General features: G+C 55.5%; 1 protein-coding gene across 6 annotated transcripts; it reads left to right on the forward strand.

Moving 5' to 3' along the window:
• The first annotated feature begins 203 nt into the window (after positions 1 to 203).
• Positions 204 to 16,618, forward strand: ROBO3 (roundabout guidance receptor 3). Of its 6 annotated transcripts, none has more exons than XM_009007044.5 (28): positions 204 to 697; positions 3,744 to 4,070; positions 4,384 to 4,541; positions 4,942 to 5,062; positions 5,159 to 5,297; positions 5,596 to 5,723; positions 6,000 to 6,124; positions 7,335 to 7,506; positions 7,824 to 8,029; positions 8,239 to 8,320; positions 8,625 to 8,790; positions 8,994 to 9,160; positions 9,641 to 9,762; positions 9,951 to 10,176; positions 10,403 to 10,524; positions 10,790 to 10,961; positions 11,111 to 11,296; positions 11,990 to 12,013; positions 12,101 to 12,143; positions 12,349 to 12,488; positions 12,765 to 12,959; positions 13,126 to 13,264; positions 13,435 to 13,647; positions 14,068 to 14,219; positions 14,344 to 14,454; positions 14,666 to 14,827; positions 15,299 to 15,483; positions 16,391 to 16,618. In XM_009007044.5, the coding sequence occupies exons 1-28, from the start codon at positions 541 to 543 to the stop codon at positions 16,400 to 16,402; spliced, it is 4,152 nt and encodes a 1,383-aa protein (XP_009005292.3). In that variant the 5' UTR covers positions 204 to 540; the 3' UTR covers positions 16,403 to 16,618. The 6 variants fall into 6 exon arrangements, with proteins under 6 accessions (XP_009005292.3, XP_035120850.2, XP_035120851.2 ...); XM_035264959.3 differs by having other exon boundaries at positions 13,435 to 13,506; XM_035264960.3 differs by lacking the exon at positions 14,666 to 14,827.
• The last annotated feature ends 411 nt before the right edge of the window (positions 16,619 to 17,029 follow it).

Consider the following 17,029-nt stretch of genomic DNA (forward strand, 5'->3'; position numbering starts at 1 on the left):
TGCGCTTTGCCTGTTTCCATAAGGTTCGGGAAAAGAGAGGATAGATTTCTAAAGCTCTAAAGTTGGGCGGAAGGGCAGAGTCCGACAGAGCCTCATCCCTCATCTTGGGTGCTTTGAGAAAGAGGGGAAAACCTCTCGCCGCCTCCAGAACTGAACGCGGGGCTTGGGGCGCGGGGCGGGGACTTCAACTCGCGCGCTACTCTACTCAGGTCTCCCGCCGGGATAGTGACGGTAGGGTTGGGGATGGGAGGGCAGAGAGAGACGGATTAATCCCTTAATTACGCCGTGATCGGCGTGGCACCTGCTTTCCGCCTGCCCAGCTCCCAGGGGACTCCGGCACTGGGGGGTGGAGAGAAGGACGAGGGAAGGAGGAGGGCACGAGGAGGCACCGACCGTACCCAGGCGTGCCTGCAGGAGATCGGCACCGTGGCTGCGGCAGCGCGCAGAGGCTGTGGAGGGGCTTACGGCTCCCAGCCCAGGGGTCTCAGACCCAGGGGCTGGGCCCCGAGCCCCCCGCGCCGATCCCAGCTGAGTCGAGCCATGCTGCGCTACCTGCTGAAAACGCTGCTGCAGATAAACTTGTTCGCGGACTCTCTGGCCGGGGACATCTCCAACTCCAGCGAGCTGCTCTTGGGCTTCAACTCTTCTGTGGCGGCGCTCAACCACACCCTGCTGCCCCCCGGCGATCCTCTCAACGGTGAGACCCAGCCTCTGGGGGATAAGGGATCCTGGGATGGGGATGAGGTGAGAGGGCAGCATGGAAGGGAGGGAGAAGCGCTCCTGTCCCGAGGTCCAGAATTGAGCTGCGCCTCCCAGAGCCTCTCTGGATAGAGAGGGCTAAGGGACAATTTGGAGCTTCCAGCACCTGAGTGAGGGTACCCGCGGGAGGTCAAGGGCTTGGGAGAAGACGGCTACGGAGTCTTTTTACACCGCCCCCCACCCCCCCAAAAAAACTCCCGCCCGCCCAAGGTGAGAAGAACCGTGGCTGGTGATGGGCAGGGAAGTCCGAGTGAAGAAAGGCCGGGGCCCAGGGCAGGGAGGGCAGAGGTGGGGGCATGGTCGCCCGCCCGCCTCGGCCTAGCAGGGTCACTCGGCGGCCCACCCAGGCAGCGGGTCTTCGGAACCTGAAGTTTCCCAAGAACTCACTTAGGACCAGAGAAAGCCAAAATGCTGGATGTGTTTGCTAAGGAGGGGACAGGAGCGACGATGATTTTAAGAAAACTTAGAAGTTTGTCTTTCCGCGGCGGGACTCGCAGCCGGCCCACCCTAGCAGAGCTGCGGCGGGCGGGCGGAGCTGGCGGCGAGGTCGTTACCCTAATTACGGTGATTAATAAATGACTGGGACAGCGCGCTCTCCCCTAGGGCCGCCCGGAAGCTGCGGGAGCCCGCAGCCCACAGCCTGCGGAGAGGCCGGAGCGCGCCCCCTGCTGGCCGCGTCGGGAACCTTGGCTTTCCCGTAGGCCTTCGCTTGTGGTTCCCTCCAGGTGCACGAGGTCCCCATCCCTCTGCCTCGACCCACTCGAGATTAGTGACGAGCACTGTGCTGGGGACTCGAAGGTGGGGAGAAAGAAGCCCCGAGCAATATGTGTGTGTTTATGTATGGGGCACATCAGGTGCTGAGGGAGGAGCCCCAGAGCCTCATTAGCATGGCCGTTAGCTATTCATTAGGCTGCAGTCCGAAGCATCTCCTGAGACCTGGAATGGCAGGGGGAAATTCCAGGGAAAGGGCGCCTGCAGCTGTGTCTACAGGAATTAGGGGGAAAGGGCCGACCAGAAGGGTGTGGTCCGAATGGAAGGAGTGGGGAGAAAGATTATGGGAGATGAGCCCGATTCTCCAACCTCTTGACCCTTCTAGATTCCCAGGAGGTTAAGCACAGACCCCTTTTCGCTGGCACACAGCACAGTCCCGTTTCTGCTCACCTAGAGAGTTTACAGAGTGTTTTCACCACATTTTGTCTCACCTAAGTTCGAAAACTAAGTGAGGTATGTAAGGAAGGTGTCGGCAGACAAATTTTGCCGCTGAGAAAGCGCATTTATAGAGTGAATGGTGCCCTAACAAAAGCATCATGAAGGAAAACGTAGCGATAACAGATCAAAGTTTATTTCCATTACAACTGAGGGTTATACAGGAAACCAAGAATATTGGGGCCTGGCAGAATCCTTTTCAGGTAGAGACTGTAGGAGCCAAGATCAGGTGCATATGCTGGGAACACAAGCCCTTAATGGCTGAGTAGTGACATTTATCCCCCACGTGCTTTACATACATTATGGTCTTATAGCAACCATATCGTTACTCCCACATCACAAATAAAGAAACGAAGACTCAGAGAAGTTAAATAATGTGCCCAGGTTCTTACAGCTAGGAAGGGTCAAAGTCTGAGATTCAAGCCCTGGCTAATTCAACACCAACACCTGAGCTCTCAATCACTCCAGTGTTGCTCACCACGGGGTGTTCCAAAGTTGGGAGTGAGATGAGATGGAGGAGAAGAGACTGGTGAAAAGCAGAGATTTCAATTTAGAAGGGAGGATATGGAGAAAATTATTCTCCCAAGTGGGACAGAAATCGATCTTCTTGACTCCAGGCAATTAAAATAAACTCCCCAGGACAGCGCCAGCACAGGCCAGCCGGTGAGCTTTGTCTACAACAGATCTTCTTAGAGGAGGGGTGGGAAATGAAACCCAATCTCACACCTGGGCTGGAAGCGAGAGGTTCCTGCAGATTTTGGAACAGGGTAGGAGGGGCCCAGGTAGGGCTAGGGGACAGGGGCCAGAACAGAAGCTTGAAGTGGTCCCTGGTTATTTGACACCAGATTATTCAAGGCTGCAGTGGCACCTACTGGCCGCCACGGGTTACAAATCCACTTTTGTTGGCTGGAGCGCGGCGCGGGCGCTGAAAGGCTCTGGGATCCAAAACCGTGCTGCAGAAGGCGAAACAGGCCAAAATTTGCAGGCCAAGTGACAGGCAAGACAGAATATGTGGATGAACTGATCCGAGTGAACAGGGAAAGTAGAGGAACATCAATCAGAATAACCTATTGGAAAAAGCGCCTGTCAGGGAAAGGAGCCTTACTAACATTTCTACTGCTATTTGCATTCAGTTCCTGGGACTTCACAGGACTCCTGAAATGAAGCATGATTATCCCTGATGTTACTAAGAAGGACTTTGTTCTCACTCGTAGAATCCAGGTTGACAACCCCTTCTAATCCCGGCCCTATCACTCACGTCTTCCCTGTCATAAGGGATCCCAGGCCAATCCACATTCCGAATTTTACTGGGCCGGGACCTTGTAGAGGCCAAGAACCAATTGTTGGCTCCAGTGCACGGTTTATGGTCCTTCACTGAGCAAAGACGATCTGTAAAGCAGTGCAGGTGGGAAAGGGAAACCAATGGGCAGGAGGCTGGGGAGCGGTCTACTCGCCAAGCGGTGGTTCAGCCACTTCCGCTTAAACTTGGCAGGAGAGGAGGTGGAGGTCTCTAGGTAATCCAGAAAGCCGGACTAGAAGTTTGTGTCCTAATTCCTCTACTGATTCGGCCATCTGTAGGCATCTTCTTTTGAGACCAAGAACGTGGGCCAATAAGGAGATATTGGAGCCTGCAGAGGGAGAGGATAGGCAGGTGGGGACTGAGATCCAGCAGAGAAGCATAGGAGATGGGACTACCAGAGGCTCTCTTTCCCTCTGGGGCCTCAATCTTTCCCCACAGTTTCCCGGTCTGAACGCTCTGCACCACGCCCTGTCCCCAGGGTCAAGGGTGGAACCGGAGGACGCTATGCCCCGCATTGTGGAGCAGCCGCCAGATCTGCTGGTCTCTCGAGGCGAGCCCGCCACGTTACCATGCCGCGCAGAGGGCCGGCCCCGACCCAACATTGAGTGGTATAAGAACGGAGCGCGTGTGGCAACTGTGCACGAGGACCCGCGCGCGCACCGTCTGCTGCTGCCTAGCGGCGCCCTCTTCTTCCCGCGCATCGTGCACGGGCGCCGCGCGCGGCCGGACGAAGGTATCTACACTTGCGTGGCTCGCAACTACCTGGGGGCAGCAGCGAGCAGAAACGCCTCGCTGGAAGTGGCAGGTGAGAGTCAGTTGATGGTCAGCTGGTTGCTTCCAGAGCCCCGGGGGGAGGTGGGAGGGCACCGGGCAATCAGAACCATAACCAGCCCCTGGGACCTCAGCCCATTCAGCATCCTCCTTTGAGACCGCGACCTTTGGTCTCTAATGCCCACACCATGGCCAGAGAAGGAACTGGATCTGACTCCAGGCTGGTATTTTCCCATCTGGGAACGAATTCCGGTCTGCGGTGATCAACCCTTTCCCAAGACAACACTGTCCTTGTGTCCTCAGCCAGTTATGTCACTCTACACCCTGCTCATTCCCCCGCCCCCCAGTCCTCCGCGATGATTTCCGGCAGTCTCCTGGGAACGTGGTGGTGGCAGTGGGGGAGCCAGCAGTACTGGAATGCGTGCCGCCTCGCGGCCACCCGGAGCCTTCCGTGTCCTGGAGGAAGGACCGTGCAAGACTCAAGGAAGAGGAGGGAAGGATCACGGTGAGGGGCAGGATTATGGCTGTGGACCTCACAAGGGGAGGGGCCATAAGGTAGAGGTCTGGGACCAGGCTCAAAGGCTCAGGAAGGCCTGGGTTTAAGGGTCTTGGAGGTGACAAGGCTGGAGATTGAGATCAGGGCATTAGCTGACCAGAGATTAACGGTTAGCTGTACAGTAAGGGATAAGGAAGATGGAATTGATATTAAAAGGGGGGTGGGGCATGATACTCCAGGAGCTCCCCATCTGATATGTGGGTCAACTTCCTTGGTCTTCTTTATCAGCTTGGTGTGAGGATCAAATAAACTGTACATATGCATCTACACACATCTACACCATAGATACTTATATATATGTGTGCCCTGATAGCTGTAAAGGACCAAAGTTGCCATTATTACTCTGCAGATCCGTGGAGGGAAGCTGATGATGTCACATACACTCAAGAGCGATGCAGGGATGTATGTGTGCGTGGCCTCCAACATGGCAGGAGAACGGGAGAGTGCACCAGCTGAAGTCGTGGTACTGGGTAGGCACAGGGAATTTTGAAGTTATGGGAGCAGGTGGCCTGGAGAGTAAGCAGCTATGCAGACACCCTGACTGTTCATTCACTACCATTCCATAGAGCGTCCCTCATTCCTGCGCAGACCAGTGAATCAGGTGGTCCTGGCTGATGCGCCTGTGAATTTCCTATGTGAGGTGAAGGGGGATCCCCCACCTCGTCTAAGCTGGCGCAAGGAGGATGGGGAACTGCCCACAGGCAGGTGAGAGGCCTCCTTCTGCCTGTAGGAAAACCCAACCTGATCAAGAGACTATTCTGCCCTAGAAAACTGGAAGGCAGGCACATTCTCCCTTGAGAGCACAGTGAAGTCTCTTCCCTAGAGCCTGTGGCCCCAGTCCTATCCAGTCCCCCACATCCATTAATGGGTCCATGGGTAACCAGCTTCTGCCCCTGCTGGGTCCTGCCTCTCTTTATGTACCCTGACCCTGGTGACTGTCCTGGGGGAGAGAGAAGGGGTCTGTAGCTGTAGCCAACCCAGCCTGGGGTGGGGAGTGGAGCAGGTATGAGATCCGGAGTGACCACAGCCTTTGGATTGGGCATGTGAGTGCCGAAGATGAGGGAACGTACACCTGTGTGGCGGAGAACAGTGTGGGCCGCGCTGAAGCATCTGGCTCCCTCAGTGTTCACGGTGAGGGCTATACTGAGGACTGCCTGCAGCAGGGATGGTAGGAGGGAAGAAGGAGGATGGTTGGCAGGAGACTGGGGGAGAAAGGGCAGAGCAGGACATGTGGGTGGGATACCTGAGGCTTCTGCAAGGAGTGGGAGGAGAACGCTAAACAGGCTTAGCAGGAAGAGATAGATATCTTAGCTCAAGATACACTTAAGCTAAGCTGGAGCTTCTCTCTCCTGTTCCCTTCCTAGTTCCTCTGACTCCCTGTTCCTTTATCTCACCTTCCCTTTCCAGTCCCACCCCAGTTGGTGACCCAGCCCCAGGACCAGATAGCAGCTCCTGGAGACAGCGTGGCTTTCCAGTGCGAGACCAAAGGAAACCCCCCACCTGCCATCTTCTGGCAGAAGGAGGGGAGTCAGGTGGGTGGCCATCTTCAAGGACCTTCCCATCAGCCTTCCTCTGCGGCTCAACCTCCCTTCCTCTGCATTCTGCAAACTTCTCTCTGGGGCTTCTGTTTTATCTTTGGGAGCCCCCAGAAACCCTTGCAGAATTATTTGAGAGGATTAAATAAGATGATGAATATAAAAGGCCCGGAACACACTGAGACACCTTTTAATAAATGATAATAATACATTTAGGTGGTAGAGAACAGTCCTGGATGGGAAGTGTCTTAGAGAATCTGTTTCAGGCCAGGCTATCCTGAGGATGTAGCAAACTCAATTTATTTCCCCTCCCTTAGACCCCTTGGGCCTTGGCTTTGGACGTACACTGCTCTGGAAACAGTACTGAACCAAAGCTGCGCAGACTAGAAAATTACTTGCTCTTCTGTTTATAATAGCCGCAAGGGACTTTCACAAGGCAGAGCTCACAGTCATCCCTTTTGAACCTTGCAAACAAATCTCAGAATCCAGAAACAGAACGAACATTAACTGAAGTTGCAACATAAATAACTCTCTCTAAAGGAAGGGTGAGAATTTTGCTACTGGAGATAGAATCAGTAAAATAAAATAAGTATTATCAGCTCCACTCTGCTGGAAAACCAGGCAACCTGCTACCTCATTCCAAATCCACAGCCACAATTTTTTTAAACCTCTTTTCTAGCACCTGGGACTGTTGCATTCTAATTAGAGTCTCACATGAATAAAAGCGGTGATGGTTAGTAGGGGGTGGAGTAGATATTAGTCAAGGTCTCAGCATGGTGCCATTTATCCTGAGACCCAAACCTGCTTCCCTACCTAATCTAATGAAAACTGTTAAAGCCAGGAAGATGAATGTGTTTACCACAACGTGTTAAAAGACTTTGATATGATTACTTCATGTGATCTTTATAACTATCCTCTAAGAGTCAAATTTGGGGAAATTTGGGCTCAGACAGATTAAATAGCTTGTTCGGGGTTTCCCAACTAGTAAGTCACAGTGCTGGAGAGTAGACTCTGAAATTGTCTAATAACATTCCCTGATTTTTTGTGAATAAACTTAACTACTTTGCCCAAGGTCCATCACTGCTGGAGACAGAGATTGAACTAGAATCTTAGAAATTCTCTGGATTTTGAGATTGACGGGAACGGGGACCTCCCACTGGCCAGCTGCCTGCTCATTCCCTACCCTGGTTCCTTGCTCTGTCCCCAGGTCCTGCTTTTCCCCAGTCAATCACTTCAGCCTACGGGGCGCTTCTCAGTTTCTCCAAGAGGCCAACTTAACATCACTGCGGTGCAGCGTGGGGACGCGGGGTACTACGTGTGCCAGGCTGTCAGTGTGGCTGGCAGCATCTTGGCCAAGGCCCTGCTGGAGGTAAAAGGAGGTATGTGCCCATGGAATAGGGCTGGATCCATGGCTTGGAAGGAAAGCCTAAAGTGATGTGTTTCTCTTGGAGTCTATATATGATGTCTGCAAGAGGAGGGGTGTGTTCCTGAGACATGTCCTTGAAGTTTGGAAACCAGCAGCAGAAACCACTAATAGATGGCTGGTCCCGGGCAGAGACTTCAGATGATTCTCAAAGCCCCCTCTGATCACCGGAAGTTTCAGGGGGTGGGGGAGGGAGGGCGAAGGAGCAGAGAATAAGGACAAGGGGCTGGCTGCCTGACCTCCCCTGAGGTGCACATGTTCTTCCTCTCTCAGCCTCCTTGGATGGGCTGCCTCCTGTCATCCTCCAGGGACCAGCCAATCAGACGCTGGTGCTTGGCTCCTCTGTGTGGCTACCATGCAGAGTGACTGGTAACCCTCAACCTAGTGTCCAATGGAAGAAGGATGGGCAGTGGTTGCAGGGGGATGACCTCCACTTAAAGCCAATGGCCAACGGTACCCTGTACATCGCCAACGTGCAGGTGAGTGTCACCCTTGGGGCCCTAGTAGCGGAGAATGGCTAATTTCTCCACAAGTAAGTACCCACTGGGCCTGTAACTCCATCTTTGCCCCTCTGTCCTCTCAGAGCACCTAGTGTCCAATACCTTCCCATCCTTCTGCTACCCGCCTCCACCCCGTCACTGGACCTTGCTCCACTCCCAGTTTGCCAGTGCTCTGCCATGTCTTACAGGAGATGGACATGGGCTTCTACAGCTGTGTGGCCAAGAGTTCCATAGGGGAAGCCACATGGAGTGGCAGGCTTAAGATTCGGGGTAAGTTTTTTCTTTGTTCTCTTGTTTTGATAACACCTTCCTCCAAACCTGCTTTGAAAAGTAGTCAATACCTCCTCAAACTCCGGGATTGACTTTATCTCAAAATGCCATGGTCATGGTGGTGAGGACGAGGAGGACAGTAGTGGTGCCCACAGGAGGCAGATGTGAGTAGGGGTTCGTATGCTATCACCCACTCGGACCATCACCACTGCTCAGAGCTCCACATCTCCCCTGGGAAGGAGATAGTTTACACTAGGATCATCCTTTCCCTATCCTTCTACTTAAAGATTATCTTCCACTGCAGAAGATTGGGGAGTATCACCAGGCCCCCCTACAGAACCCAGTACCCCTCCGGGGCCTCCCTCTCAGCCAGTGGTCACTGAGATCACCAGGAACAGCATTACACTGAGCTGGAAGCCCAACCCACAGACTGGGGCTGCAGTCACGTCCTATGTGATAGAGGCCTTCAGGTATGGAGAAAGTTTTGAATGTCAATCTGGAGGGTTAAAAGGAGGGGATCCTATGCCTGAGAGTCTTTGCTATAGTGAGGTGGGATTCTCCAATACCCTCTCCCAGGGCAAAGACATAATGGTCCATAAAGAGCAGATGACATGGAATAGACAGGTTGGGAGTTCCTGGCTTAGACAACCCTGTCATCTCCTTCCTGTTATAGCCAAGCAGCTGGCAACACATGGCGTACTGTGGCAGATAGTGTGCAGCTGGAGACACACACAGTCAGCGGTCTGCAGCCCAATACCATCTACCTGTTTCTGGTTCGAGCAGTGGGATCCTGGGGCCTCAGTGAGCCCAGCCCTGTCTCTGAGCCTGTTCGTACACAGGGTAAGGTCAGAGTCCCTGGGCTCACGGGCATGAAATGTACATCACAGAGCATGCCTCTCCCTGAAAACCATGACACCATGGCAGTTCATAAAGTTCTTTCCTGCTGTGCCAGGTCTATACTGGTGCCCTGGCCTGGAATAGAACATGTTTGCCTTTCTCATAGAAGAGACAAGGGAGGAAGAAGGCAGGGAAAGGGGAGGAGGGAAGAAGGAAAGAGAGAGAGGTATTCATTCATTTTAGCAGCTTCTGACTTCTGAGCCTGTTAGAGATGAGGAACTGGGCCTTTAAAGGATGCATGTGTAGTTATGCTAGCTGGACACCGGGCCCATGTCTGGAAGCTATTTCTCTGGCCAGCCCCCTCCTGACTGTGGGTGTGCTCTGGAGTACTAAGTGGAGCAGTGGAGGTAGGACACGAGCACACTCTCAGCCCTATCTCCCTGGCCCTGGCAGCCTCTGCTGAGTAGGTTCTTTGGCCAACAGACAGCAGCCCCTCTAGGCCAGTGGAGGACCCATGGAGAGGCCAGCAGGGACTGGCTGAAGTGGTTGTGCGCATGCAGGAGCCCATAGTCCTGGGACCCCGAACCCTGCAGGTGTCCTGGACTGTGAGTGTGTATGGGGAAGAGCTTCAGGGTGGGGATGACAATGAGGCACATGAGGGCCTCCAAGAGTGAGTATGGGAGAGTGGGAGGTGAGTGGCTGCCAAATGGCATGAAAGGATGAGGGGCTGGTCCTGGAGGGCCTGTGTGGCCCCAGCCTCCCCTTCTGGTGTGCCTTGTCCTGTCTCCCACAGGTGGATGGCCCAGTCCAGCTGGTGCAAGGTTTCCGGGTGTATTGGAGGGTAGTGGGCCCTGACGGAGGAAGCTGGACAATGCTGGACCTACAGTCTCCAAGCCAACAAAGTACTGTGCTAAGAGGACTTCCTCCAGGGGCCCAAATCCAGATCAAGGTGCAAGCCCAAGGCCAGGAGGGGCTGGGGGCCGAAAGCCTCTCTGTGACCAGGAGCATTCCTGAGGAGGGTAAGGAGGGCCACCAAACAGATGGATGGACAAGAGGGAAGAATGGGTGGGGGTGGAGATGGAGGGGGGATGAAAATTTGCAGGAGGAGAGCAGGGCAAGTGGGTGGGAAGGAGAAATGCCTCTCAGTTCCTTAAGATGTTAGAACAGAGAGGGGAATGTTGGGGCAGGAGGGGCAGCTTGCAATGACTATTTGTGTCCTTCTCACCATGCTCCACCCTGGCCCAGCCCCCAGTGGCCCCCCCCAGGGAGTGGCGGTGGCCTTGGGGGGTGATGGCAACAGCAGTATTACTGTGTCCTGGGAACCTCCACTCCCCTCCCAGCAAAATGGGGTCATCACGGAATACCAGGTACAGGGATTGAGAAGGGACTGGATGGGAGGGCCAGCCAAGAGGGAGACGGAGGACCTAGTGGCTAGAATTAGGGTGGAGGAAATCCTTTACAGGTCTGGCTTTAGGGCTGGGGGTGTGTTTAGGGGAGAGGAGAGAAGTTTCTGAGTATTGCTTCCAGCTTGAATTACATCTGTCTAAGGCTCCTCTACCATTGGAGCCTTAAGTTTCCCATGAGGCTAAGAATCCCATATCTGACTCTAAATCCGGGACTCGGCCTCCCTAGATCTGGTGCCTGGGCAATGAGAGCCGCTTCCACCTCAATCGGTCTGCAGCAGGCCGGGCACGCTCCGCGATGCTCCGAGGACTGGTGCCTGGTCTCCTCTATCGAATCCTCGTAGCTGCCGCCACCAGCGCTGGCGTGGGCGTGGCCAGTGCCCCGGTGCTGGTGCAGCTGCGTGAGTCCACTCGACAGCAACACTGGGGATGTTGGCGGGGGCGGGGCAAGACCCCCACTGGAAGAGCTGTGCCTGCGGGGTAGGGAATGACCCTTTCCCAGTTCCAGGGTTTCGCACCCCTCCTCCCGTCATCTCTCTAACCCCCACAGCGTCACCCCCGGACCTGGAGCCCGAGCTGGAGGTGGGCGCGGGGCTGGCGGAGCGGCTGGCGAGGGTGCTGCGGAAGCCCGCTTTCCTTGCGGGCAGTGGCGCCGCCTGCGGGGCGCTGCTGCTAGGGCTCTGCGCCGTCCTCTACCGGCGCCGGAAACAGCGCAAAGAGCTAAGCCACTACACGGGTGAGCGCCCGGCCTCGGAGCGGACAGAGCCTGGAGGGAGCCCGGCGGGCCATGGGGAGGGGCAGGGGGCTTTGCCGCCCGCGAGTGAGGACCGGGTCGGGAAGATGGGGTGGCATCTGAAGTTCAGTTTCTTGGGTAGGGGCGGGATACGCGGGGCGGCGCGAGGAGCTGCCAGGACTGGGGAGAGGGGCGGGCCAAGACGGAGCGGGACCTGGATCTGGGGAGACGGGTGACGTTTGCCTCTAAGACGCCGCGAGGAGGCCAGGCTAGTTCGGGGCAAGCTCCAGGATGGAAAGCCCACTCCACGGGCGGGGGCGGGGCCTGGCAGAGGGGGTGTGGCCAGGATCCCAGGCAGTAAATTGTGAGGCTGGGTCTCGATGGAAAGGCGGGGTCCGCTGCCAGGAGGCGACCTGAGTTTTGCTACTCCCTAGTAAGGGACGTCTCTGGAGAGATTCTGAGGTGTCTGAGGTCAGTGGTTTTCAATCTTGGTTGGCTATACATAGGAATCACCTGGGGAGCTTGAGAAAAATATCGATACCTGAATCCCATCCCCCAGAAATTCTGATGAAATCGGTCCAGGGTGCAGCCTGAGTGGTGGAACTGGGACCGGGGCCGAGGAGTGGACAAGTACAGGGGTATTTCTGACCCTTCTCATTTCCTCTCTTTTTTCTCCCACGGGTTCCTTTCTGGAAGCCTCTTTTGCCTACACACCGGCAGGTAAGCCATCTCTGCCCTAGTGGGGTTCAGAACCCCCCCCCCAGGACAGGCCCTTCTATCACTCATTCTCCCCCTCATCTTCCTCAGTGTCCTTCCCGCACTCAGAGGGACTCTCTGGAGGCAGTTCGAGGTAATTCTCTTAGCCCATTCCCCCAGGATGACCTCCACCGAGAGGCCTTCTTCCGCCCGGCTACCGCCCCAGGTGGAGGGAGCATGGCTACTTCCCACCCCAATACCACCGCCACTGTCCTGCGACTCCCGAATATCGCCACGTCCCTTTCCTTTGCTGGCCACTTCAGGCTCTCCGTCCACAACTCTCACCTGCTCTCCCTCAGGCCACCCATGGGCCTTGGCCCCGCCCCCTACCCATGGCTGGCAGATTCGTGGCCCCACCCATCTCGAAGCCCCTCGACCCAGGAACCCAGAGGAAGCTGCTGCCCCAGCAATCCTGACCCGGAAGACAGATATTACAATGGTGAGGAGTTCTCATTCCCTCACGGGGCTTCAGTGCACCTCTCCCTACCTACTGGGGCAAACTGAAGGGCACCCGGGAGCCCGGTCTGTCTGAGGTTGGTCAGTGTCTGGGGAGGATGTGAGCTGGGGGAGCCTCTCTCCTGCCTCCACCCTAGTTTAGGATGTAAGGCTTCTGTGGGGGAAGAAGTTGATCCCTTGGGATCTTCTTTGGCCCTCCATTCTGTTGTCCTCTGTTTTTCTGTCTCTGGCCCCGGGCCTCCCTCTTTCTCCTCTGCAGAAGCAGGAATCTCTCTGTATCTGGCTCAGACCGCCCGGGGCACGGCCGCCCCTGGAGAGGGTCCTGTCTACAGTACCATTGACCCAGCAGGGGAGGAGCTGCAGACCTTCCACGGGGGCTTCCCTCAACATCCCTCCGGGGATCCGGGACCCTGGAGCCAGTACGCTCCTCCAGAGTGGAGCCAGGGGGACAGTGGTATGAGTCCAACTCCTGAAACCACGTTTAGCCCTGACCAGGGTAGGGTATCCCCAAAGAGGATCCTCCTCCCTGACCCACTGGCACCTAGCCCAGCACTTCTGACCCATCTCTTCTCTGGCTCTTCCTGCCTGTTCTCTGGGTGTCCCCATCCTATTCTCCTCAGGAGCCAGGGGAGGCAAAGTGAAGCTTCTGGGGAAACCTGTGCAGATGCCTTCTCTGAACTGGCCAGAAGCCCTGCCCCCACCTCCCCCTTCCTGTGAACTGAGCTGCCTAGAGGGACCTGAGGAGGAGCTGGAGGGCAGGTAGGATGCTCCCTGCTTCGATGCCCACACACCTACAGCCAGACCAGGGGCTCCTGGAGGGTGTGGAGACACCCTCTGAGGCAGAGGAAGGGAGGGGGCCGCAGGAAGGCCAAAGGGAAGGTGTGGAAGCAACTCAGCCCTTCCCTTTTCTCCTGCCTCTTTGCCCCCAGTTCAGAGCAAGAGGAGTGGTGCCCACCAATGCCTGAGAGAAGCCACCTGACGGAGCCCAGCTCTAATGGAGGGTGCCTGATCATTCCATCCCGAAGGGAAACTCCCTCTCCCACACCCTCCTATGGACAGCAGTCCACAGCTACTCTTACCCCCTCGCCTCCTGACCCTCCCCAGCCCCCCACTGACATGCCCCATCTCCATCAGATGCCCAGGTAGGGAGGTATATAGGACCTCACTCATTGCAAGCAAGCCCTCTATCTACTCAGTGGATGACTGAATGGGTGGGTGGGTGGATGGATGGATGGATGGGTGGATGGATGGATGGACCTCGGGTACAGAGGTCTCAGGGGTACAGAGGTCTCAGGGCTGTCAGGTGGAAGTGTAATTTGGGCAGGAATATGGAGGCTGACATCTCTCATGCCCATCAAACTGTCCCTCGCTGGAGTGGTCTGCAAGCTTCCTGAGACATTTCAGATATAGCTCTCCTCATGCTTCTCTAGCTTGGGAAGACGTATGGGCAGATGGGTTGTCTTGTTTATCTGTTAGGCTGAGTGTCTAGTGCAGTGCCTGGCACATAGTCAGCACTCGGTTTTTGTAGAAGGAATAGTTGCTGAGGCCTCATGTCATTGCAGGAGGGTGCCCCTTGGGCCAACTTCCCCTCTCAGTGTATCCCAGCCCACGCTGGGGAACCATGAAGGGAGGCCTGCTGGCTCAGGTGCTGGCCCTGCAGCCTCGTCTCACCTCAGCCCCAGCCCTGCCCCTAGCACAGCCAGCAGTGCCCCAGGTGAGTCTGCACGACCTGCTTTTACCACCCCCCCCACCTCCTCCAGTGCTTGCTTTTCCTTCACCCTTAGACCCCTTTCCTGATCTTTGCCCTTACCCACTCCTCTTGTCTCCTAACCCTACAGGCAGAACCTGGCAGGGGCATGGGGAGATGACTCCCCCACTTCAAGTACCTCGTACTCGAATCCGGAAGAAACCCAAGGCTCTTCCCTACAGGAGGGAGAACAGTCCTGGGGGTGAGGGGGCATGCGCCTGGGAGATGGTGACAGTAGTTGTGGGGGGATGGGCAGGAAACCAAGAGTGCACTCTGGGGGCTGGAGGAGGGAGCAGGTAAACCCCAATTGTGGGCTGTTCATTGGTAGCCTCCTGGTGCCAGGGAATGCAGGTGACAGAAAGATTAGTGGCAGGAGCAGCAGGAGGCTCTGCTGAAAACAGCTCCCTCCCCAGACTTGCCCCCACCACCCTTGCCACCGCCAGAGGAAGAGGCAAGCTGGGCCCTAGGGCTGAGGGCAGCAGGCAGCATGTCCTCCCTGGAGCGGGAGCGCAGTGGGGAGAGGAGAGTGGTGCCAGCAGTGCCCCTGGCGGCCCAGCGGGGGCCCCACCCAGATGGTAAGCAGGGCCAGGGCAGGCAGGAGGGCTGCTGCCACAGGAGACGGTAAGCTTTGGGACCCAGGGCTGATAGGTCAGACAGCTCAGCCCTCCCTTTAGTTACATTCATGCATTTGATCCACATCAAACTCCCCTGTCTCTCTAGTTCTCTCTGAGCACAATCCCCTGAAGTCCCAAGTTGTGTTCATTCCCAGAAAGGAAGCCCAGATGAGAGGAGTGGGGCCTAGGCACACTGTCCCTGCTCCCCACAAGTCTCCCTCTGCTTGGAAGCACCCTCACAGTTTTCTGAGCACCTGTTATGTCAAGGCCATGTGCTGGACACTCTGCTGCTCCTCAGCCCCAGGCTGGCTAAGCCCAGTGCCTGCCCTTCATCTTCTTCCAGCTCTGGGTTTGTGGTCAGGGCAGTAGGGGGGATGACAGGGAAGTTCTAATCCCTGCCTGCACTTGGCTGCCTTCCCTCTTGTGCTGCAGAAGAGGCCTGGCTCCTATATAGCAGACCAAGCTTCCTGTCCCGAGGCCAGGGCACCAGCACTTGTTCCACTGCCGGCAGCAACTCTTCCAGGGGCTCCAGCAGCTCTAGGGGCTCCCGGGGCCCTGGCCGGAGCCGGAGTCGGAGCCGGAGCCAGAACCAAAGGCCCGGACAGAAACACCGAGAGGTAGGGGCTACAGACTGCAGAAAAATGAGATTAGTGGCCAGGCGAAGTGGCTCATGCCTATAATCCCAGCACTTTGGAAGGTGGAGGCGGGTGGATCATGAGGTCAGAAGATTGAGACCATCTTGGCTAACATGGTGAAACCTCGTCTCTACTAAAACACAAAAAATTAGCCAGGCTTGGTGCGTGCCTGTAGTTCCAGCTACTTGGGAGGCTGAGGCAAGGGACTCCCTTGAACCTGGGAGACGGAGGTTGCAGTGACCTGAGATCTTGCCACTGCACTCCAGCCTGATGACAGAGTGAGACACCGTCTCAAAAAAAAAAAAAAAAAAAAAAAAAAGAAATTAGGGCAGAGGATTAGGGAAGGGTGGACCAAGGCGTGATGGAAAATAGGAAGGTAGGAAAGACTTGTGGAGGAGTGTCAAAAAAGAGGGGATCGAGAGAGTGAGGGGGAGGGAGGAATCCTGTAGAAGTGACAAGGGGGCTGGGTGTTGTGGCTCATACCTGTAATCCCAGCACTTTGGGAGACCAAGGCAGGCAGATCCCTTGAGCTCAGGGGTTTGAGACTAGACTGGGCAACATGGTGAAATCCCATCTCTACAAAAAATACAAAATTAGCTGGGCATGGTGGCATGCTCCTGTAGTCTCAGCTACTCAGGAGGCTTGGGAGGTCAAGGTTACAGTGAGCCATGATCACACCACTACTTTCCAGCCTGGGCTACAGAATGAGACCCAGTCTCAAACAAACAAACAAAAAACAAAGGAAATGACGAGGGGTGAAGACAAGATGACACTTAATAGAGGAGCCTGGGCTCTCCTCCATAGGAGAACGGGGTTAGGAGAATGTGAGCCCCTCCTGGACTTGTTTGCCCTGGGCCAGGAAACAGCATCTCTCTCTCTCTGTCCCTAGGAGCCAAGATGACCCTTGTTGGGGCATTGAGAATATCAGGAATGCCACAGGGAAGGGGAGTAGGCATGTCTTTTCCCTCCCAGCAATGACGAGTGGGGTTTCTGAAGCCCATTGGTTTCCATGATTTGAATTGGCTGAGAAGGCAGAGAGCTAGCTTTTCCCTTTCTTTCTCTTTTTACCTGAGACTTGTTTATAAAAAAGAAAACAATAAAAAACAGTCTGATCAGAGCCCGGGGCCCTGTTTGTCTGGTTCTGTGCAGGAGGTTGGGAAGAAGGGGACTGCAGGGGCCTGTATATCAACACACACTGGTAGCTTCTGCTTCCCTTTCCACTCTGTCAAAAGCACTAAGTTAGGCCAGGCACAATGGCTCACACCTGTAATCCCAGCACTTTAGGAGGCTGAAGCAGGAGGATCACTTGAGCCCAGGAGTTTGAGACCAGCCTGGGCAACCTAGCAAGACTTTGTATCCACACACACACAATAAATAAATAAATAAGCCAGGTACAGTTGTGTGCACCTGTGATCCTAGCTACTTGGGAAGCTGATGCAGTGGGACTGTCTGAACCCAGGTGCGGGAGGTTACAGTGAGCTATTGTGCCACCATACTCCATCCTGGGTGACAGAGTGAGACGCTATGG

This window comes from Callithrix jacchus, chromosome 10 (assembly GCF_049354715.1).
Source record: "Callithrix jacchus isolate 240 chromosome 10, calJac240_pri, whole genome shotgun sequence".
NCBI lineage: Eukaryota > Metazoa > Chordata > Mammalia > Primates > Cebidae > Callithrix > Callithrix jacchus.